Source organism: Capra hircus, chromosome 11 (genome assembly GCF_001704415.2).
Source record: "Capra hircus breed San Clemente chromosome 11, ASM170441v1, whole genome shotgun sequence".
NCBI classification, from domain to species: Eukaryota; Metazoa; Chordata; class Mammalia; order Artiodactyla; family Bovidae; genus Capra; species Capra hircus.
In genome coordinates, this window is record NC_030818.1 from 44,184,825 (window position 1) to 44,206,972 (window position 22,148).

At 57.5% G+C, this 22,148-nt stretch overlaps 1 protein-coding gene across 1 annotated transcript in view; it reads left to right on the forward strand.

Moving 5' to 3' along the window:
* The window catches only part of EDAR (ectodysplasin A receptor), a 52,780-nt gene that overhangs the window by 28,232 nt on the left and 2,400 nt on the right, over nt 1–22,148 (forward strand). The window contains exons 2-11 of the mRNA XM_018055299.1: nt 6,117–6,185; nt 6,719–6,841; nt 7,290–7,471; nt 11,047–11,132; nt 17,025–17,111; nt 18,365–18,493; nt 18,574–18,648; nt 18,760–18,832; nt 19,476–19,635; nt 20,937–20,997. Of these exons, the coding sequence (XP_017910788.1) occupies nt 6,135–6,185; nt 6,719–6,841; nt 7,290–7,471; nt 11,047–11,132; nt 17,025–17,111; nt 18,365–18,493; nt 18,574–18,648; nt 18,760–18,832; nt 19,476–19,635; nt 20,937–20,997 (1,027 nt within the window). The 5' untranslated portion in view covers nt 6,117–6,134. The remainder of the gene's footprint in view (nt 1–6,116; nt 6,186–6,718; nt 6,842–7,289; nt 7,472–11,046; nt 11,133–17,024; nt 17,112–18,364; nt 18,494–18,573; nt 18,649–18,759; nt 18,833–19,475; nt 19,636–20,936; nt 20,998–22,148) is intronic.

The following is a 22,148-nucleotide window of genomic DNA, read 5'->3' on the forward strand; positions in this document are numbered from 1 at the left end:
GATTCTGGTGCCAATGGATTATTTCCTTCAATTTCCTCTACTTAACAGGTCTCTTACATCAAATTAGTATCTCTCATTTGGCTGGTGTGGTTGGGATTCCAGGGTCTGTGTCCACAAATGGTCTACTGGATCCCTGATTTGGTTGTGCTGTTGAACTGAACTGCTGTGGCCAAGGACCACGTTCCAGGGGTCCAGGCACAGCAGAAGCTGGACTGGCAGGGGCAGGCATGGGGTGGCTTGTTGGGGGTGGGGGAAGGGTGGGCTGGGAGGGTCATCTTCCCAATATTGCTAAGCAAAGGACGGAGGACAGTGAGCTGGGGGGAGACCTGCACAGGGGTCCCTGGGCATAAAGCGAGAACACTACCACTTCCTGAAACACAGTGCAGGAGATGGCTCACAGTCCACTGCTAAGACACGAGGCTAGAGTACCGACCCAGAGCTGCAGGCCCTCCTCCTTGCTCTCTGCCTTTGCAGGGCGTCCTCCCTTCTCTGGGTCCAGGGCAGCCTTTCTGATCTCCCCACACACGATACCCAACAGCACCCACAGCTTACTCCCATTGCTGTTGTTCAGTTGCTAAGTCCTGTCTGACTCTCTGCAACCCCATGGACTGCAGCACGCCAGGCTTCCCTGTCCTTCACCATCTCCCAGAGCTTGCTCAAACTCATGTCCATCAAACCATCTCATCTTCTGTCACCCCCTTCTCCTCCTGCCTTCAATCTTTCCCAGCATCAGGGTCTTTTCCAATGAGTTGGCTCTTCCCATTAGGTGGCTGAAGTATTGGAGCTTCAGCCTCAGTCCTTCCAATGAATATTCAGGGTTGATTTCCTTTAGGATTGACTGGTTTGATTTCCTTGCGGTCTAAGGGACTCTTAAAAGTCTTCTCCAGCACCACAGTTCGAAAACATCAGTTCTTCGCTGTTCAGCCTTCTTTATGATCCAACTCTCACATCTGTACATGACTATTGGAAAAACCACAGCTTTGACTATATGGATCTTTGTCAGCAAAATGATGTCTCTGCTTTTGAATACGCTGCCTAGGTTTGTCATAGCTTTCCTTCCAAGGAACAAGTGTCTTTTAATTTCATGGCTCCAGTCACTGTCCACAGTGATTTTGGAGCCCAAGAAAATAAAGTCTGCCACTGTTTCCATTTTTTCCCCATTTAGTTGCCATGAAGTAATGGATCCGGATGCCATGATCTTAGTTTTTTCAATGTTGAGTTCTAAGCCAGTTTTTTCTCTCTCCTTTTTCACCTTCATCAAGAGGCTCTTTAGTTCCTCTTTGCTCTCTACCATAAGGGTGTCATTTGCATATCTGAGGTTGTTGGTATTTCTCCGGGCAATCTTGATTCCAGTTTGTGCTTCATCCAGTTGGCATTTCCCATGATGTATTCATAAGTTAAATAAGCATGGTGACAATATACAAGCTTGACATACTCGTTTCCCAATTTGGAACCAGTCTGTTGTTCCATATCCGGTTCTAACTGTTGCTTCTTGACCTGCATACAGGTTTTCAGGAGGCAGGTCAGGTGGTCTGGTATTCCCATCTCTCGAAGAATTTCCCACAGTTTGTTGTTGTTTGTTTGTTGCTTATCCCCTACCTCAGTGTTTATCTCATGGTCAACCAAATTGTGGGGCATCATCTGGCGGGGAGGGTCTTCCCAGGTAAAGAACCCATCTGCCAGATGCAGGAGACACGAGATGTGGGTTCAGTCCTTGCATCAGGAAGGTGCCCTGGAGGAGGACATGGCAAGCCACTCCAATATTCTTGCCTGGAGAATCCGATGGACAGAGGAGCCTGGGGGGCTCCAGCCCTCGGGGCTGCAGAGCATGGGCATGACTGAGCGACTGAGCACACATGTACCCCTGGTCGGCATCATGGCAGTTTGTGGTTCAGCCTAGAGGAGATGCTCAATAAGCCCTGCATGGGTGGATGGATGGATGGGCAGATGAATGTGGATAGACGACCTGCATGTTTAAGTGCTAGAGAGCAGTTGCTATTATGTTTCAACAAAATTTCATGTTTATATGAGCACTCTTGGGGAAGGAAACAGCAACCGACTCCAGTACTCTTGTCTGAAGAATCCCATGGACAGAGAAACCTGGTTGACTATAGTCCATGGGATCACAAAGAATCGGACATGACTGACGCGACTTAGCACACATGTACGCCCAAGCATCCTAGAAAAACTTGCCTTTTGTAGTCTGCTGCTGCTGCTGCTGCTGCTGTGTCACTTCAGTCATGTCCGACTCTGTGTGACCCCATAGACGGCAGCCCACCAGGCTCCCCCGTCCCGGGGATTCTCCAGGCAAGAACACTGGAGTGGGTTGCCATTTCCTTCTCTTTGTAGTCTAAAGCAATGTATTTTAGTTAAAGCAACCTTCCTGATTTTACCCTGGAAATGCTTTCCCTTGATTATGGTAAGGCAATAAAGTAGAGACTGTTTTAAAAGCTTCACCAGGCTCATCAGTTGTTATAAGATCCTTTCAGCTGTGAGGCATTAAGTGAAACAAATGAATAGAACTCTGTGAGCACAGGTCTTACAGCAGGAGGCTTGCACAGCATAACTGCCCTCCTGCTGAACTTTCTGGCTGGATAAATTCTGGCCACATTCAACTCATGAGCTTCCTGCTCCAGGTCCAGCCCCACTTCCATCACTGTGCACACACAGGCTCCTTCTAAGAAGCCCAAACCGGGGTTGACAATCAGTGGCAATGCTGGTGTGAACTTAGGGACCTTCTGAGGCTATGGATGTGCACAGCACCTCGGAGACAATTACCATGGTCACTGGTCTATACGTAGGAAAATTAAAGCAAACAGGAAAAGCTGAGCAACATAGAAAGAGAGAAACGTGAACAGAACCAGAATACGGTTTCGTTGCTCTTCCTGACTCCCTGAGTGCTGAAGAGCTAAGGCCCAGCAGGAATTGAGACTGTGTGATGTGCTTGTCTGTGTTAGCAAGGGTCCTTTGGTACCAAAGCCACAAGGGGCCAAAAGTTAACGCACACTTCAGGCATTACATTTATTCCATGTGTGCAAGAATATCTATTTTCTGAGTATTATTTCAATTAAAATGGACAAATGAAGCTAGGGTACTTATTTTAATCTTTAATAACCAGCTTCTTTGTCAACTTCCCCTGGGGAGGCGTGATGGGCTGGACCTTCTGTGGCCTCTTGGTCCTCCATGTGGGTTCCTCCAGCCCCTGCCCACTCGGTGGCCCTCCCCTGCTGCCTCCTGTGTTGTCCACTCAACCCCGACCTGCCCCTGAAACTCCTGCTTGCCTGTGAGAGCCCATCAGCCTTGACCTCTGTTAGCCTCGGAACAGATGATGGCAGGTGTTGCACCCACATCCTCTGACGAGCAGCCAGTGGCCACCTGATGCATCCATGGCCCACAGGCTGAATGAGAAGCAGAAGCTGGGGCCCTGTGTCTGTCCTGAGAGGCAAGTCTGGAGGTGCAGTCAGGAGGCCCCTGAGGGAACAGCCTCCAGCAGAGAAGGGGAGGCCTTGGACCTCAAGACGATTACACACAGGTGTTCCCACAAATGTGATTCCTACGTCACGAGACAACGTGGACACTGCCTGCCACCTGGCGACCTACTGGAGGTCGCTTACCTGTCAGAGTCCTCAGGTTTCACCAAGATGTGATGTGAATGCCCCCAGTGGTCCCCTCCTGCCTGCATCCCGTTCAGCCCCTCACCCTCCATCTCTCTGGGGTCCCTCTCAAGAGTCTCCAGCCTTGGCCTCTCCCTGACCACCAGTTCCTCCCAGTCTTGTTGTGGGGGTCACAGGAAAGTGGCTCCTACGATCTCACTCATGTCCCCAGCTGTCCAACCCCTGAGGCTGGCAGGTGCCTGTGATGCTCACATCTTGGCACTGCCCACCTGGCAGCATCAGTGAGCCAGAAACCTCTTGGAGTTTCTGGAGAGCCCTCCACCAGGCGGGGCGGGACCCCTGGGATGCCCCTGGAGGTGCGTCCTGCCAACAGGATTCACAGCCCAAGCAGCAGCCAGCCCTGGTGGCTGAAGAGCCAGGACACTTCCTGAGCGGCTGCCCCCTGCCAGTGCTGCCCCCGACCCCGACTCAGCCCCTGGACCAGGGTGAGAGGAAGCGCGCCATCTCTGGCCTCCAGGAACACCTCCACCCCGGGCCCTGCTCCTGGTCTGCTGCACCCTCGGAGCCCAGCACTGCTCTGAAGAGGAGAGCTTGATTGCTTTGCGCCCAGCACCCCCTCGCCCAAGCTGCCCCTAACACCCTTGACCTCCATGTGAGGCCCAGGAGGTTCCCAGGAGGCCCAGCTTCACCCGCAGGGCCCAAGTGTGGCTTGAGCCTTGGTCCTGATTGGCCTCCACATCCACAACTGGAGTGCGAGCCTCCTGCATCAGCAGATCCTGGACCTGGGAAGATGGTGCTGCTCCCAAGAAAGCCCTTCCGAACCTGGGAGGAGAGGTCAGGGCTCAGGCCGGTCACCAGGGTACCCACAGCCCCTCCAGGGCACCCGGGGATACTCAGGCCACATGGCTGCACTCCTGGCCTCGCACATGCCCTCCTTCCTGGGGAGTCACTGTGGATAACAGAAATGCAGCAAAACCACGGGCTCGATTTTGTTTCTCATCCACGTGTTGCTCTTCCAGGAGCCTGGACAGCCCTGAGCTACACCGGCCCTCTGGGTTTATAGGGAAACCCTCCCAGGTGCAGCTATAATTGGAAATCAACTGAGGCAAAAACCCCAGCCTGGTCCTTGGCGGGGTTCCAGGTCTGTTAATTTAGGAAATCCACTCTCCTGACCTGGCCGGCTGCCCCGGGGCTGATCCTAAGTTCCGGCCTTTGTGTACACCTTCCCTGCCCACCTGGCAGGCGCAGGCCCACCTCCCCACTCCCCGCCTGCCCCAGCTTGCTCCTTGCTAGAAGGAAAACACCCAGGAGTTCACCCCGGGTGGCTGGCACTTTCATCTGGCCCCGTCCACTTGGGGTTTTCAACCATAAACACAGTTCTGAATGCAGGACTGTGTGTGCAGGGGAGTGAAGAAGGCAGGATTTGTGTCAAGAGATTCCGGAAAACTAGCCCCTCCCCAAAGCCACCAGACGCTACTGGGGTGAGAAACAGGCCAACAGGGGTGCCATCCGCAAAGATCTTGGGATGCAGGGCCCTGTCTCCATCCCTCCTCTTTCCCTGGCATCCCAGGCCATGGCGGGGATCCTCCCCAAACCTGCAGCCTTCCCTGCTGGTCAGAGTTCACATGTACACCCCTACTTCCTGGAAGGGATAGCTTCCCACCACCTCCCTCATATGGGGTCACTCCTGCTTCCCCCTGCCACAACAAAAAGTTATTGTTGAAAAGCCAGTGGCTGTCCCTACAGACCTGCTGTGTGTCAGGAATTTTACAGACAAAGCGGGACCCGCTGGGCTGAGGGCCTGGGATCGCAATTGTCAGAATAACGAACAAGCACCAAGTCTCACGGTCCCACCTGCACCTTGTGGAGTCCATTAGCAAGGGGAGGCCCCAGGCTGAGAGGCTGGTGGATGGTGGATTCAGACCCCTCCCCCGGGGACCAGCATTCCACTAGGTCCTTCTCCCAAATGCCTTCCTGAGCATAGTCCTGCGGGTTTAGACCGAAGGTCCGGCTGCCCCACTCTGCCCTGACCCCCAGCTTTCCCCTTCAGTGACTTGTGGCCGCTTTTCTCCTGGGGCCGTGGGGACCCTGCACTGTAGACATGAGGTCCCCAGAACGGGAGCAGGCTCAGAGCATCAGGGCTGAGGCTCAAGCCATCTGCCCTGTGCGGGTGGGGATTGTGGGTTTCCGTGACCAACAATGGTCACGGGGGATTCGGGTTGGGGGGACCTTGGGGACTTAGCTAGGCCAGCTGACCTCGAGTCTGAGTCATTGGTTGATTCTGGAAGCTTCTCCTCTACCCCAGCATCAGAGCAGGGTGTGCTTTTGTCAGGAATTCAAACCCCGAGTCCAGGTGGGCAGCAGTGGCCCAAGTGTGGCCACCGGGGAGCAAGGGGCCTGGGCTCAACTTAAAACCTTCCGGGAGGCCCCTCAGACTGAACATGAGGCTGGGCAGGGCCTGGGGTCCCGAGCAGCCCCCTGCTGATGAAGTGTGTCTTTCAGGTGACCCCTCGGGACAGGATGGCCCGCAGGGGAAGCTGCACAGGGATGGCCTGGCTGCCTGTCCTGCTGGTAAGTGGCCGGGATGCCCGTGCCCCAGGGTATTCCTAGTGGGAGCTGCCATTTGGCCATGTCCTTCACTAGCCATGTCCCTCTCATCCTGTCTGTGCAGCAGCCGTGCAGTGATCACACGCTGCCGCCCCCACCTTCACCAGGCTCTCCAGGGCAAAGCCCTGACCAGCCCCCAGCCAGAGGCGGTCACTGTACTCAGAGCTCCCCTCAGCCGGCTCTGTGGTCTGTGTGGTGGTGCCCAGCCCACCTGTGCCAAGCTCCACACCCTAAGTCAAGCCCGAGCTCCGGGTGAGCTGAGGCACCTGTGACAGGGGGCTGCGGGATGGGGCCTCCCCGGCTTTGAGGGGAGTCGGGGGAGCTGCGGGTGCCAAGTGTTTGGGATGGAGCCTCTGACTGTCAGGCGAGGACCGCCAGGGCATTAGCTGAAGGAGTCCCCCCCAGGGCTCCTCCACCACAACCTCCAGGTGCTGACCAGAGTCAGCGGGGGTCTCCAAGGACGAGTGGAGGCCAAAGGAGCCCCTTCCTCGAGGCAGGCGTCCCTGGTGTGCCGGGCCAGTGCGGAGGAGGCCAGCTGTGGTGAGAACGAGTTCTACAACCAGACCACGGGGCTGTGCCGCGAGTGCCCGCAGTGCGCGCCAGGGGAGGAGCCCTACCTGGTAAGCCCCGCCCCGGAGGCGGCCCCCCCCCGCCCCCCCGCGGGGAGTAGGGAGCCGCGGAGGACTGATGTCCCGCCCGCATGGCTGGCTGGAATGGACCGCCCTCCTCTGGGATCTCTGCACAGACCACCTGCTAAGTGCCGGGAACCTGAATGTGGCTGTGGTGTTTCGGGTCCTGGCGCCGAGTGTGCACTCCCAGGGCCGTCAGCCTGGCCGGATGAGTTTATCCTGGAGCCAGCAGGAGGGGCAGCATCGGACGGGTGGGGGCAGCGGGGACCCCGGGCTCAGAGCAGACGGGGGAGGGCTGCGGCTAGGACAGTCCACGCCCCGAGAGAGGAGATCCTGGGAGCAGCCCGTGCGCCCGGCGCTTAGGAACCTCAGGGTCGCGTGGTGGTCGTCGTGGTGATGCAGCCGCTGACCCACCTGTGTCCCATCCTTCCCTGGCCAGTCCTGCGGTTATGGCACCAGGGACGAGGACTACGGCTGCGTTCCCTGCCCCGCGGAGAAGTTCTCCAAGGGCGGCTACCAGATCTGCCGGCGCCACAAGGACTGCGAGGGCTTCTTCCGCGCCACGGTGCTGACCCCGGGGGACACAGAGCGCGACGCTGAGTGTGGGCCCTGCTTGCCTGGGTGAGCTCCGTGCCGCCCTACCCACGTACCCCTCCCGGGCATGGGTCCTGCTGGGAGGAGAGTCTCACATCTCCAGCTCCGGGAGAGGAGGGAAGAGGGGCACAGGTCTCCTGGTGGGGGTCCCACCACCTTCCACCCGCAGGGCAGCCCACCTGGGCTCCATGTCTGTGTCCCTAAGTGGACCTCATCATAATAGCATCTCTGACCACCCAAATCAAGCAGATGTGTTGAATACTTAAAAGGAGACAACACATGTGGAGTGAGGAAAGAAAAAAACAAGGTATTTTTTGTATTTTTAGTATTCTGGAAAAAAACTGAGGGTGAAAAGCTACCAATAGAAATATTTGTAATCAAAGCTATGGTGTTTCCAGTAGTCATGTATGGATATGAGAGGTGGACCATAAGGAAGGCTGAGCAGCAAAGAACTGATGCTTTTGAACTGTGGTGTTGGAGAAGTCCTTGAGAGTCCTTTGGGCTTCAAGGAGGATCAAACCAGTCCATCCTAAAGGAAATCAGTCCTGAATAGTCACTGGAAGGACTGATGCTGAAGCTCCAATATTTTGGCCACCTAATAGGAAGAACTGACTAATTGGAAAAGACCCTGATGCTGGGAAAGATTGAAGGCAGGAGAAGGGGGTGACAGAGGATGAGATGGTTGGATGGTGTCACTGACTCAATGGACATGAGTTTGAGCAAACTCAGGGAGATGATGATGGACAGGGAAGCATGGTGTGCTGCAGTCCAGGGCGTCGCATGAGTTGCAGAGTCAGACATAACTTGGTGACCACTGAACAACAATAGAAATATTTGAGCCATATGGTTCCTATAATTCCCCCACAATTCTGTTATGTGTCAGTCTTCCCATAAAAACCAAAGTGAAAGTAGCCTGAAAGACAGACTCTTCCTTCAAGACAGCAGATTTCCCTTGGGAGGTGGAAGGTATAGCCCTGCAACCTGGCGACTGCCTCCCTCTGGTGGCCACACAACCTATGCTACCAAGGGCTGCCCAGAGCGGTGGTGTAGGCTTCCTGGTGGTGATAATGGTAGAGGTGATGGAAGTGGTGATGATGAAGGTGATGATGGCAGTGGTCATGGTGATGGAGGTGGTCATGGTGATGATGGAGGTGGTGGTGGAGGTGATGATGGAGGTGGTCATGGTGATGATGGAGGTGATGATGGAGGTGGTCATGGTGATGATGGAGGTGGTCATGGTGATGATGGAGGTGGTCATGGTGATGACAGAGCTGGTGGTGGAGGTGATGGTGGTGGTGGTCATGGCAGCAGCAGCATTTTGAACACTGCACCATATCTTGTAGCCGGCTTGTCACCTGTTATTCACCCCCTCTGAACCACTGTATTAAGTTAAGAGGAGATAGAAAATAAGAATATATCCAAACAAGAGCATTGGGCATTAGTCTATAAGAAAATGAAATGCAGAAAGACCCTCCAAGGGAGAAACAAACTGAAAGTGAAAGACCCTTTAACACGAGGAGCTATCTCAAGCTTGCAGAAAATAACCTCAGTTCAGATATGTCGCTAGGGAGCCTCCAATTCCACCACCATCTCTGCTGTTGACTGACCCCACCCCCAGTCTCTCCAGGTTCTGGTCTTTCGTTCAGACCCACTTCTTGAGCTGCTGACTTCTGTGTCCAGGTATCTGTCTGACAAGCTCTGACACAGAGGACCCATATTTGTCAAATGGGTGGAAAAAAGAAAAGGAAAAATCCCCTTCTTAACAGTGAGCTGTCCACGTGCTTTCGTGTGAAGAAAGGCCATAGAGGAGGCCCAGGGACAGAGCTCTAGGAGGCCTCCTTGGGTATTGCCTCCCCCATGACAAGCTCTCACTGACTGCGGCCACTCCCTGCTGGACCCCTAGGATGGGGTGAGGTTCATGGTAGCTTCTATCCGCCTGCTCAAGGGAGGGGAAAGTGAGCCTAGGAGCCCCCCAGGGAAGCAAGTCTTTGGGGAGAAGCTATGTCCCTGTGGAGGAAGATTCTAGAGGCCCCATCTGAGCTTTAGTCTTGTCTTGGGCTCCTCATCTTAATCAACCTTTGAGGAACAGGAGAAGAAGGAAGAAAGAACTAGGGAAAGTCACAGTATAGACCAGAGTGTGAGAAATCTGGGCTTTACAGAAAGACAGATGGCCCCGGAGCTCTATGTGAGCCCCCGGCATTGGATCGAGGGAAACCTGCTGAAGTTGCTGAACAAGCATTTACACCGCCGTCCGCTGAGGACAGGCCAAGTGAGCCTTGAAAAGAAAAACCCAACAGTTGGGCTGTTCTGTGCACCACAGGCCCCAGAAACCAGTGAAGGGTCGAATTCAGGCCCGGGTAGAGGACGCCCAGAGGGCTCCCGGAGGAACATGCTGGAACCTTGCAAACCTGGTCTTGGGGTCGTTCAGCTCATCATACTGCTGGAGCTGGGCACTGCCGTACCAGAAAGATAGAGGGGAGCTGCAGGGTGGGGAGTAGCCTCACCTGGGAGCTTCTGTTCAGGAGCCTTGGCCCCGTGGGCCCCTCCCCCACCTCCCTGAGGTGCCCAGCACAGGCTGAGGGGAGGGGTCAGGAGCGACCACCATCGCTTGGAAGCTGTGAGGGGCTGGCCCGGCACCCTGAGCAGGTGTTCCTGCAGGTGGCTCCCAGAGCAGCAGAGCGTGCATGTGAGCGCCTGTGTGTAAACCTGCCTGGTGTGGCTCCTCTGGGGGGTGTTCTGAGATCGGCTAATTCCTGTTTACAAGATGCACAGGGTCTGAGGATAAAAGGCTCTTGAGGAAGGGCAGGGTTGCTGACGGTCCAGCCCTCGAGGCTAGAGTCCCCCCAGCCTCACCCCCCTGTCACGGGGCCAGGCGCACATGGCTAACAAACAAGAGATTAGAAAACAACCACAGAGAGACCCAGTAGAGGGCCGGGAGTTTTCATCTTGAGTCGTAGGAAGGGACAGCACTGCCAGCAGCTCTTTACTCACCAACGTCTCCTGATGCGAACACCTCGGGTGTTTATAGGAGGCGGGCCCAGAGAGGCGGAGCCGTCTGGGGACTGGGGGACCTGAGTGGAAGCAGGCACAGACCTCTGGGAGGGCCCCGGGGGTGGCAGGGTCACGGCTGGCAGGCTGGCATGGTAGGAGGGAACTTCCTGGGTGTGAAGTCTTGGGGACAGCCGTACCTGAAGGCTTTGACCTTCCGGTAGAGAGAAACAGCCCCATCGTGAGCTCACCAGGTGCCCTCACCTGAGGAAGAGGCAGGTGACTCTGGTTGTGACCTGGCTGCGTCTCAGGCCCTCTGCCCTGACCACCCTAGACAGGGCCAAGGTCTCTGCTGCAGCCACACCCTCCAGCCAGCCCCACTCCATCCCAGTCAGCAAGCGTCCAGCTCTTCCAGGAGGTCCCGGGGCTCCTAGACACCCCTGCCCATAACTCCGCCTGGCTGCAGGCTAAGCCCTTGTGGGGGGGCACACCTCCTCCTTGGGGCATGCCCCCCGCCCCTGCCTGGCTATGATGGTTAGAGAATAAGCCGTGGTCATCCCTGCTCACCTGTCTGCTCTGTCTCCCCCCGCCATCCCCCCACCCCGCCTGCACAGCTACTACATGCTGGAAAACAGACCGAGGAACATCTACGGCCTGGTATGCTACTCCTGCCTGCTGGCACCCCCCAACACCAAGGAATGTGAGTGTCTGCCCCATCCAAGGTCCTGACTCAACCCTGACAGCTCTCCTGACTTGGGAGCTGCGAGCTGGCTCCGGATGGTGGGGACACAGAGATGCTCCTGAGGGCAAGCGGGTGGGCAACAGGTCCCTGGGAGCGAGGGAGGGTTGGGTGGTAAAACCACACATCAGACGGGGGCTGACACCAGTTGAGGGACCTCTGTGAGCCTGAGTTTTCTGGGGGCGCTAAAACCTGGACCATCCATCTCTCGAGATCCTGGCAAACACCCACAGCGCCAAGGTGTTTAGCTGAGAACTGCAAAGCGCTCAGCAGTGGTAAGTTCTCACACGCAATGTTTCAACGCGTGTTGAAGGGAAGCCTGCGGAGTGACCACATGGCACGTGACGTAAACACTGAGACCCTCAGTTTGGCCTCACCTCTGGCTGCCTCCTTCCTACCCTAACTCTGGTTTGATGCTCGTCAGTGCCTATTTAGGAGGAAGGGCTGGGGCCCCCTGCTTCAGAGAAGGTGACGGATGGCCTCCTGTGTCTGTGGTCGGGAGACACGGACGAGGTGGGACAGGTGGACAGATGGAAGACAAGACGACTGGGAGGGAAGGGGGAGTCCGGTCCAGCACTGGGGCCCCCCTCCCGCTCGCAGGAGTTCCAGGGTCCACATTGGGGCCCTGCCCTCCTGGTTCTCCATGAGACCCTGCCCTCCCCATTGTCTCACGATATCTTGTCAAGGAGACAAGACTCTTAGGAGGGCCTGCTTCCTAGAAGCACCAGGAGGAAGGGAGGAGGGTGAGAGGAGACAGTGGTGCCTTTCCTGCTTTGAGATCCTCTGGGAGAGATGCTCCGGATGGCAGGGCCATGGGCAGCGGGGGCTGTGGGGCAGGACTGACGCCTGCATGGAAGGCATTCTCTTCCTCCCAAAGTCCTTAAGCAGATGAACCTGACAAGGACAGTTTGTGCGTCTTTAAAGCTGAACATTCCCACCCAGCCAAATGCTAATTAATTCATAAATTAGAGGAGGCCCAGGCTTCCCTGGAGAAGGCAATGGCACCCCATTCCAGTACTCTTGCCTGGAAAACCCCATGGGATGGAGGAGCCTGGTAGGCTGCAGTCCATGGGGTCGCTAAGAGTCGGACACGACTGAGCGACTTCACTTTCACTTTTCAGTTTCATACATTGGAGAAGGAAATGGCAACCCACTCCAGTGTTCTTGCCTGGAGAATCCCAGGGATGGGGGAGCCTGGTGGGCTGCCGTCTATGGGGTCGCACAGAGTCGTACACAACTGAAGTGACTTAGCAGCAGCAGCAGCAGCAGGCTTCCCTGGTGGCTAGTGGTGTAGAACCCACCTGCCAATGCAGGAGACACAAAAGATGTGGGTTCGATCCCTGGGTCAGGAAGATCCCCTGGAGGAGGGTATGGCAACCCATTACAGTATTCTTGCCTGGGAAATCCCACGGATAGAGGAGCCTGGCGGGCTGCCGTCCATGGGGTCACAAAGAGTCAGATAGGCTAAGCAACTGAACACACAGAGGTCCGGGGCTGCCCACAGGACATGATGCGGCTGGCTTCGATCCTGTCGCAGAGAGCTCTGGGATGCAATCCTGTCCTGGAAGACGCTGAACACCTCTACCCACTAAGGATGGAATGTGGGGTTCATGCAGCTCCTCCCCACGGGCCTTCATCTAAAAGATCACAGGGCCTGTGTCCTTATTCAGGCCAGACCGTGCTAGACACCCGCAGCCAGAGAGCTCTCAGCCTGGGAGAAGCCCCCTTCTCTCCTCCAACATGAGGCCCATTGTTGGAGTCCCTGGCCCCCAGCCCATAATTTATGGCTTATCTAAAGAACAGCCCCAGCCAGGCCCCCGGGAGTGAGCTCACAGGATCCAGTCCTGAAGGAGGTCAGCAAGGAAGTGAGGCCGATTCCAGGAACCTGGAGCCCCACTGGGCAACCTTGGAAGTCACCTGACCTCTGTTTGTGCATCTGGGAAATGGGGCAATGCATTCAGCAAAGCTTCACAGGCTGATGTGGGGAGTGGAGCCTGCTTGGGTCGTGGTCTCCAGGTGAGACCCTCTGCACTCACCTTCCATCCTGGACTCCTGCTCAAGGGTCATCAGACAGGCCTGAAAGGCTGACTGTGACCGACTGACCAGCTGCCGAGAGGCCCACTCTAGGAAAACCAAGGGTCAGTCAGGTCTCTGGGCTCCGGGGCTGCCCTCCTGGGCCCAATGTCATGGGTCCCGAGCCCCTCTGCCTCCCGCCTGGATGCTGCCTCTGGTTGGATGTGATCACCTAGGTTGGCCCCCTGAGAATTCAGCCCCCCAACACCCCAGGTTGCTGACAGTGGACCCTACAGATCACACGAGAGAGCATGGCATGGACCCCACATCTCAGGGCTGGAGCAGCCAGGCCCCGAGAAGGTGTCCTGAGGCTGGAGCCCTGGGCTGCTACCCCTTCCCGGAGAAGTGCAGGGTGGGGCCTCGTGACAGCGTCCACTCCTGGGGAGATCCTTGACTGGACACAGCTTCCTCATCCACCTGCCCATCCAGTGCTGTGGGCAAGAAGGTGCCCGAGGAGCCCGGTTCAGAGCAAGTTCACTGCCTGACGGCCTGTGGGCGGCGTGGACAGGGCAGCAGGCATCTTCCTCTCGGGCCGGGGTCAAGGAGGGGCCGTTCCAGGGAAGGAGGCCTGGAGCCGAGTCCAGGAGCACCAGCCAGCCTGTCCTCACGCCCCCTAGTGGTACCATGAGGAGATGACACCTGGGTCCCCACGGCCGGCTGAATTCCAGCTGTTTCTGAGCCTGAGTTTCTCTGCCAGTTGTGCACATCTACCGCTTGCTCCTGTCACAGGCATAGCAGCAGATCCCGGAGCCCGAGATGCATCCCCTGTGAGCAGCCAGGCCCTGACGGCTCTGCTATTGCCTCAGCCTCTGCACCAGGGCTACCCTGTACGAATCCATAAATTGTCCTTAAAAGTCCAAACTGTTACCTACATGGAGGATCCCAGGCTGGACTCTAATACAAACCATTGCCCACAGCTCGTGAGGGTTAACAGACCAGGGGCCCTAGTGACTCCTGCATCCAGCCCTGTGCCTGGTGCTCAAAGACCCCAGAGGACAGCGGATGACAACTCACTGCCCCCCACCCCACCCTACCCCACCCCCACCCCCACCCCCACCCCCAGCCCCAGCCCCCAGCCAGCTGCTGACTCATCGCTGCCTAGTAGAACTTGCTATGTTTGCAGACAGACCTTGTCTGGGCTCTCTGGCCTTGCCCACCCCTGTTACAATATGCCTCTCTTTGCTCCTTCAGAGCTGGGCTCCAAGAGGAAGCCTTGTGGACGGCAACAGACCTGGCGACCACTCAACACCTAGGGACATTCTCACCTCAGCATCCAGCCCAGGAGACATGTGCTGGATGGACCGAAACCCCCCGACACCGAAGACCCATGCTGGTGCCCAGTGAGCCCTCACAGGGCCACGCAGGGTCTAGCGGGGCTGTCCTGGGGGCTCAGCCCACAGAGGTGACCCCCCGCCCCCCCACCACACGGCACCCTCGACTGTCAGATGTGCTCAGCGCGGGCCTTGTGTCTGATCCCCTGGGTCCATGAGGAGCTCAGGGCTGTGCAGGCAAAGCCAGCTGGAGGCCCCTGGGGAACCACAAATCGGGGCAGAGGCCCAGCTGCCACCTGATGGGGCGCAGGCGCCCGAGGGTGCAGGGATGTGTCACTGTGTGCCAGCCCTGCCCGTCGTGGGCAAAGGCGTTTCGTAAGCCTGGCCGCTGGCAGCTCTGGCTGTCTCTAGACCACAGGCCTGGGCGCGTCTGTGTCCCCAAGCCTGTCACCGCCCCATGGGCAAGCCCAGCCCGAGAGGGACAGGAACAGACAGAGACGAGAGACACCCACACACACACAGCCCACGGGCGTTTGTCTTCCTGAGATGCGGCTTCAGCTGCCTCAAGTCCCTCGAGCACACAGGTCGGCCTGGTTCCCAGGGAGCAGTCTGCTTTGGAGAGGAAACTGGCTGGTGCTTGAGGCAGTCTGCTTTGGAGAGGAAACTGGCTGGTGCTTGAGGCAGCCCTGCGAGAGAAGGCAGAATCAATTCGGTCCCGCTTAAATCTCATTTCAGTTATGAGATGCGTCATGAACTGGGGAGTGGGGCGGGGGAAAGGCTCTGGACACACGCGGGAGCCCAGGAGAGGAGGAGAGACCTGCCCGGGGTCCCTCCCAACACTGCCCCGCCACCTGCAGTCCCCTCACTGCAGACCCTACACGGGCTCCGGGTGGTCCTGGCAGCTCAGCACCCCAGGCTCCGGGGATGTGAAGGGCCCACCATGGCCCCCACGCCCTCAGCCCCACCCTCTTGTCAGGAGCGCTAAGACTCACCCAAAGGCCTGCCCTCCGCAGGCAGCGTGAGGAATGGGCCTCCCTGCTGTGTGTGGAGAGCTGGGGGCAGCCCCGACAGTGGACAGTGATGGAGGGCAAAGGGCAAAGGGCAAATGCCAGGAGCTCAGAGGGTGAAGGAACTGGGCTACAGGAGCCAAAATCTCCAGCCAAGACGCCTCTGGTCCAGACATCAGACCAGCTGGCAGCATTCCAAGGATGAGCAAGGCCACCCTGGTTGGGGAGCATGGCTGGTGGGACTGTGTGTCTCCACCCTAGCAAGGCCATCCTGGTGTGGGGGAGCATCTGCTGGCCCGTGCCCTGTCCTGCCCCCTCAATGCTCTCCAGGCACAGTTCATTTTCTAACTAACAGAAGCATGGTCACTTGGGGGCAGTCCCCAGCCTGCCATCCTTCCTGGCCTCCACCCTCTGGTATATGTAGTTTCCTACTGGCTTTAAAAGGCGAGAAGATCAGTTCCTGCCTGGACATAGACAGATGTGTGGAAGATTCAGCCTGGAGTCTCCCCACCACCACCCCTGGAGCTGTGATGTGGAAATTTGCTCTCCCCAGAGGCCCCACGGGGCACTGCCCAGGTCCAGGTCCCACAAGGCAGGGAGGGCCGGCCTTGGACGTGGGGCTCACTGTCCCCACTCAGGCATACCTGTGGCACCAATGTCCCCAGACCCAGAGAGAAAAGCAAGACAGGAGGAAACATGAGAACAAGACCTCATGTGCCAGGTTGCTTCAGTCATGCCGGACTCTTCACAACCCCATGGATGGTAAACAAAACGAGATCCTCCCTACTAACCCCAAACTTCAAATCCTGCCTAAGAAAGGCCCACCATTGGGCAACTTGATAGGACAGCCTGCCTGTGGCTCAGCTGACCACAGAACCAGATTCCGAATCACCCTTGCTGGGAGACACCTCTTACGTTGGAGCGGAGTTTATGAATCACGGTTAAGGGAAGGTTAAAACCTCATTTCTGTTCTAACACCATTTGGTCACAACTATTTTGGAAACTTGTCAAAGGAAAATCCTGGAGAAAAATCCATCAAAATGTCAACTCTAGACCTCAAGACTGTGGGTGAACCTTTTGCTTCTCTCATGTTCTGATGTTTTCCCAATGTTTGATCATGTTCAGTTCAGTCGCTCAGTCATGAGTGTGTATTAAAAGTATTAACAGTCCATCCCTATTTAATTAATGGAAGGAACCACTCTGGTGTTCCCCCAAACTCACATGCACACCTGCCCCTCACCTGCTCATGGGGACCAAGTCTGAATCTTGGACGGAGCAGGTGTGACTCCACGTGTCCAGTGTAAGGAGCAAGGGCCTGGTGAGGTCAGAGGCTCTCGGGGATGAAGGTACCGGCCACCCAGCCCTTTCCTCATGAGGATCTTCCTCACGAGGACTCTGGACCCCTGGGGCTGGGCTCCCCCTGCAGGCTGTGCTCCATCTCCAAGGCTGGGGCAATGGGGGTCTCTTGAGGGACCCACGATCGGTCACTGCTGTCCCTGCAGGTGTGGGAGCCGCCTCAGGAGTTTCTGCCAACTTCCCCCGCACACCCGGCAGCAGCACCCTGTCCCCGCCGCAGCTCGCCCACAAAGGTAAGAGGGGCACAGGTGCCAGCCCCAGCGGGAGATGAGGGTGAGGGGAGACAGGCAACTAGCAGGACGGGACCTCCCACCTCCCTCACTTCCCTCACGTGACAACCACACTGGGAGTTAGTGATTTCTCTGTAAGAGGGGACCAGTCCCTCCACGGATGTTGGGGTCATGGGGGGGCACATTGGTGATCCGGGCACATGAGGTAGGGGCCGGAGGGAGGTCAGCCCCCTGGGCTTTGGGCCTGACTCAGATGAGCCTTGGTGGCTTTAAGTAAACCTGCTGACTTCACATGTTACTCACCCCTAAGTCCTCAGGGGTGGGGCTGCAGGGCCCTGGCCTCACTTTCTCTTGGAGCAAAACTGGGTGCTGGGCCCTCCCTCACAGTGCTCCCACTCTGCCTGGCTTGAAAGCACCTTCGGGCCGAGATCTCAGGCTCAGGCACCTTCAGAGTCCCAGGGCACAGCCTGCCAGCTGGACCCCTGCCCGCATCCATGGGGAGCATCAGGGCAGGGCCTCCACTGAGGTTCTAGACTCACTTCTTCCAGGACAGAGGTGGGACCCCACAGACGGGCACCAGGCCCACTCAGACCTGCTTCCAGACACACCCCACCTGGGTGGGGGGGATACGTGCCCACTGCCCACTCAAAGCGGGAAGACTTCCTTGAGGTCCAGACACCTGGACGGGGTCCCTTCCATCCAGGTAGGGGGCTGGATCCTGCTCGGTTCCCTCAGAGAATCAGGACAGGTCTCCCTTCCTGGGGAGATGTGGGCAGGGCGCTGAGCAGGGGAAGCAAGGGAAGGTCCCTGTGCTGCTTCAGCTGGTGGGCCCTGGCCGCACAGAGCCCAAGGCTGCATGAGGTGCTGGGACCAGCCCGAGAGCCTGCCCTTGGAGGCGATGCTTCTACCCGGCCTTTGTGGGGAAAAGTCTTGGGCTAAACTGTCTTCAGGACAGTTTAGCTCGTGGGCCCCCCTCCCTCCAGTCCACTTGCTGGGTCCCCAAAGAAACAGAACTGATGGCAGACACCCTGGGAGCAACCGCGGGGTCTGCCGCTGCTGACCAGCGTAGGGCCGGACTGGTGGTCCCGATGTCATGGCCAGAGCAGGTGTATAGGGCTCGGTGCTTGGGCGAAGCCAGCATTTAGAATTCCAGTGGTCCACTGGAGGGCTTGGTGGCAGGGCCGCTGCTCGCCGGGCCACAGCCTCGCAGGGCAGGGGCCTGAACCCTGAGTCCTGGCCTTCTCTCCCGACCGCAGCAGAGCTCTCAGGCCAAGGACACCTGGCCACCGCCCTGGTCATTGCCATGTCCACCATCTTCACCTTGGCCGTCGCCATCGTCCTCATCATCATGTTCTACATCCTGAAGGCCAGGCCGTCTGCCCCCGGTACCGCCCCGCCCCACACACCCCTCACCAGCCCCCTCTCCCTGATGCTGGCTGGCCACTCATGCCCCCTGTCCCCTCAGCCTGCTGCCCCAGCGCCCCCGTGAAGAGCCCAGAAGCCCCCGTGAGCGAGGAAGAGGAGAAGAAAGAGGCCCAAGGTAGGCAGCAGCCCCTGGAGCCCGCAGTAGGAGGTGGGGGGCCAGAGCATGTCCCCCCCAGCCCCTAAGGAGGCCGGCCCCTGATGCCCCCTCCCACCCCCACCCCAACAGACAACGTGGTGATCTTCTCCGAGAAGGACGAATTTGAGAAGCTGACGGCGGCTCCAGCCAAATCGGCTAAGAGGTGAGTCAGGGAGGCAGCCCGGCTGAACTGGGTGGGGTGGGTCTTTGGGGTGCAAGCAGGAAGGGCAGCTGGGCCTGTGGGGGCCACAGGGTGGGGCGGTGGCCAGGGTCCTCAGTGCCTACGCCCCTGCCTGCTCTCCCCTGGGGCCGGGAACTGCTGGCTGTTGGCTCCATGTCTCGACCTCCGGCGGGCACGGGGTGGGGCTTGGTCTCTGTCACCCAGTCACCAGCACATATAGTCCTTTGTTCTTAAATGAGTCTTCAGCCAAACCACAGGACGCGAGCAGAGTGCCTATAAGGTTGTTTTCCATCCATGTGGGATGATTCTGGGGGCATGACTAGGGCCATGGCCCTGGGCGAGGGACAGGGTGTGACTGGAGCCCACCTCCTGTGGGGTATCCCGAGCCCCTCTCCTCCTCAAAGGGGCTCCCCCTCATCCTGGGCGTCTGCCAGACCTGCTGCTGCTGGGAGCCCATCTGCTTGATGCAGACTTGGGCCCGCAGAGTGGCGTCTCTCCACCTCGCAGTCTGTGCCCGAGCCTCTAGGGAAAGCAGGGACAGGTCTCGGCGCCCACGGTCCCCACCCCGGGGCAGCGGGCCAGGTCGGCTGGCACGGCACCCTTAACCATGGTCCTGTCTCCACAGTGAGAACGACGCCTCATCAGAGAAGGAGCAGCTGCTGAACCGGAGCCTGGACAGTGACGAGGAGCCGGCCCCGGATGGGCAGGGCCCCCCGGAGCTGTGCCTGCTGTCGCTGGTCCACCTGGCCAGGGACAAGTCAGCCACTGCCACCCGGGCGGCCGGGGTAAGGCCTGCTCCCGACTCCCCCACAAATGCCGCTTTCTGCTGAACGCGCTTCGCCAGCTCTGGGGGTTTCTCCCTTGGGCCCCAGCAGAAGACAGGATCAGAATCTGAGACTGAAGACAGGGAAGTCAGTTCTCTTGTCATACAGCTTGAGAGAAGAAATGAAGACATAGTGAGCCAAGAGAAAAAAGGTTACATTGCTGGGAACAGCACAGGACAGCAGAGTCCCTTGTAAATGTACTGGAACAGGTCCAACCAGACAAGATGCACATGTGGGCGCACACACACACACACACACACACACACACACACACACAAGCCTGCTGCCCAGAGGCTGGGTGTGCCCTGTGTGGGGGCCAAGGTGCACCGGGGGAGGGTCACTGTCCCCACCTGGGCCTGCTAGCTCTGCTCCTGGCATCACTGCTCATAGTGAAGCTGCCCAGTTAGAGTTGCTGTGGTTGGGTCTTGACAGGAATATGCCCTGGTGCCCAGTTCACTGACCTCTGGGGGTGGGGGCTGTGGAGTTGTCCAAAGAGAGTGGCTCCAAGCGGCCTTGTGCACCCACCCCCGCCACCCCCCTGCCAGGCCCGCAGCCGCCCGCCTGCAGGGAGAGGGCTGCATAGCTCTGTGGCTGTGGAATCTCCACCCCTACCCACTGGTGTGCTGGGCTGGAGGGTCCATCCTTCTGGAGAGACTGAAGCCAGTGAAGCCGGATGTGGCCTCTGGTTGTCTGTGAGTCTGAATGTCCAGTGGAGCAGAGAAGCCCCGTGGACACTGAGGGCGCTGAGCAGGGTGACCCCAGGGAGGGCTTCCTTCTGTGAATGTGACAGACGTTCTGGCGAGGCTGTGGCTCAGGATTCCTGACACGGAATCAGAAGGGGGCCCTGTTGGCATGGAGATGGAAGACGTGGGCCTGTGCTGCTGACATTTCCTTTCTGAAAATTCATCCTCTCTTAACTTTTTCTGGGATTCCCTAGTAGCTCAGTTAGTAAAGAATCTGCCTGCAACAGGAAACCCCAGTTCAATTCCTGGGCTGGAGAGATCTGCTGGAGAAGGGATAGGCTACCCACTCCAGTATTCTTGGGCTTCCCTGGTGGCTCAGAGGGTAAAGAATCTGCCTGCACAGCAGGAGACCTGGGTTTGATTCCTGGGTGGGGAAGATCCCCTAGAGGAAGGCATGGCAACCCACTCCAGGATTCCAGCTTGGAGAATCCCATGGACAGAAGGGCCTGGCAGGCTACAGTCCATGGGGCTGCAAAGAGTTGAACATGACTGAGCGACTTTCACTAACGTTTTTCACAGATTCAGAGTCGAAGGAAGAAGATACTGGACGTGTATGCCAGCGTGTGTGGTGTTGTGGAAGGTAAGGGGAGGTGTGGGGCCCTGACTCCCCAGGGACCCTCCAGCACTCTGGGTGCCCCAGGAGAAGCTGAGAAGACCCCCTCCCAAGTTGCTCATCAGCTTGGGCGGTGACAGGGGCGGGGCGGGGGCAGGCCAATGGAGGTGTGGAGGGACGTGTGTTTCAGTTTCTTTCCTCTCTGCTGTCCAGGTGGGTGATGTCTGTTCTGCCGTTCAGCTCAGTAACTCGTCCCTCTTCACTCTGCCATGGAGCTCAACCACTGAGCTTTAATCTTGATTGTTACCTTTTTCAGTTCCAACATTTCCCTTTGGTTCTCCTTTACATTTTCTATCTTTTGTTAAGGTTTTCTTTTTTTTTTTCATTTGTTTCAAGTATGTTTGTAATTACACATTGAACCACTTTGATCACGACTTCTTTACAGTCCTCGCCAGATAACCTAACATCTCTGTTATCCTTGTCGGCATTTACTGATGGCCTTTTTTCATGCATTTGAGGTCTTCCTGGTTCTTGGTGTGATGAGCGACTCTCTGTTGAAACCGGAACAGTTTCACATGACACTCTGAGAGTCGGGGTCTCATCTGAACCCTCTGTGAGGCTGGTTTCCTCTGACATACCTGCCCTGAGGAGGGGTGTCCCCGTCACCCCTAGGTGGCTGTGAATCTTTGAGCCCAACCTGTGCAGGGGTGTGGGTGGACAGCTGCTGCTCCAAGTGGTCTCTACCAATGGTGTGGTGGCGGGGAGGCATGTGACCAGCTGCCGGATGAGGAGGAAGCCAGGGTCCCTGCCTGGCCTCCGGGGGTGGACGCCTAGGCTCCTGTCCCACTTTGCTGGCATTGGAGGGACCGGCACCAGGGTTGTCCTATGGCGTTTCGCTGTACGAAGGCAGATACTGTCTGTTTTCTTCTTGTGAAGAGAGCATTCCACCTGCGCTGGTTGGTGGGTTGTCAGCTGTACTTTCCAGGAGGAAGAGGGGAGAGCGTGGAGGAACACTTCCTGGTTGAGTCTAACATATATTGGGGTCCAAGGACTGCTAGGGCACTGAGGTAGCTCAGGTGACCCATGCAGGACTGTCCTCGGAGCACCTTTTAAGAATGACCGTGGTCCCCTAAAGGGACCTGATACTGGGAGGATCACCTGACTAAGTTGGCTGCATC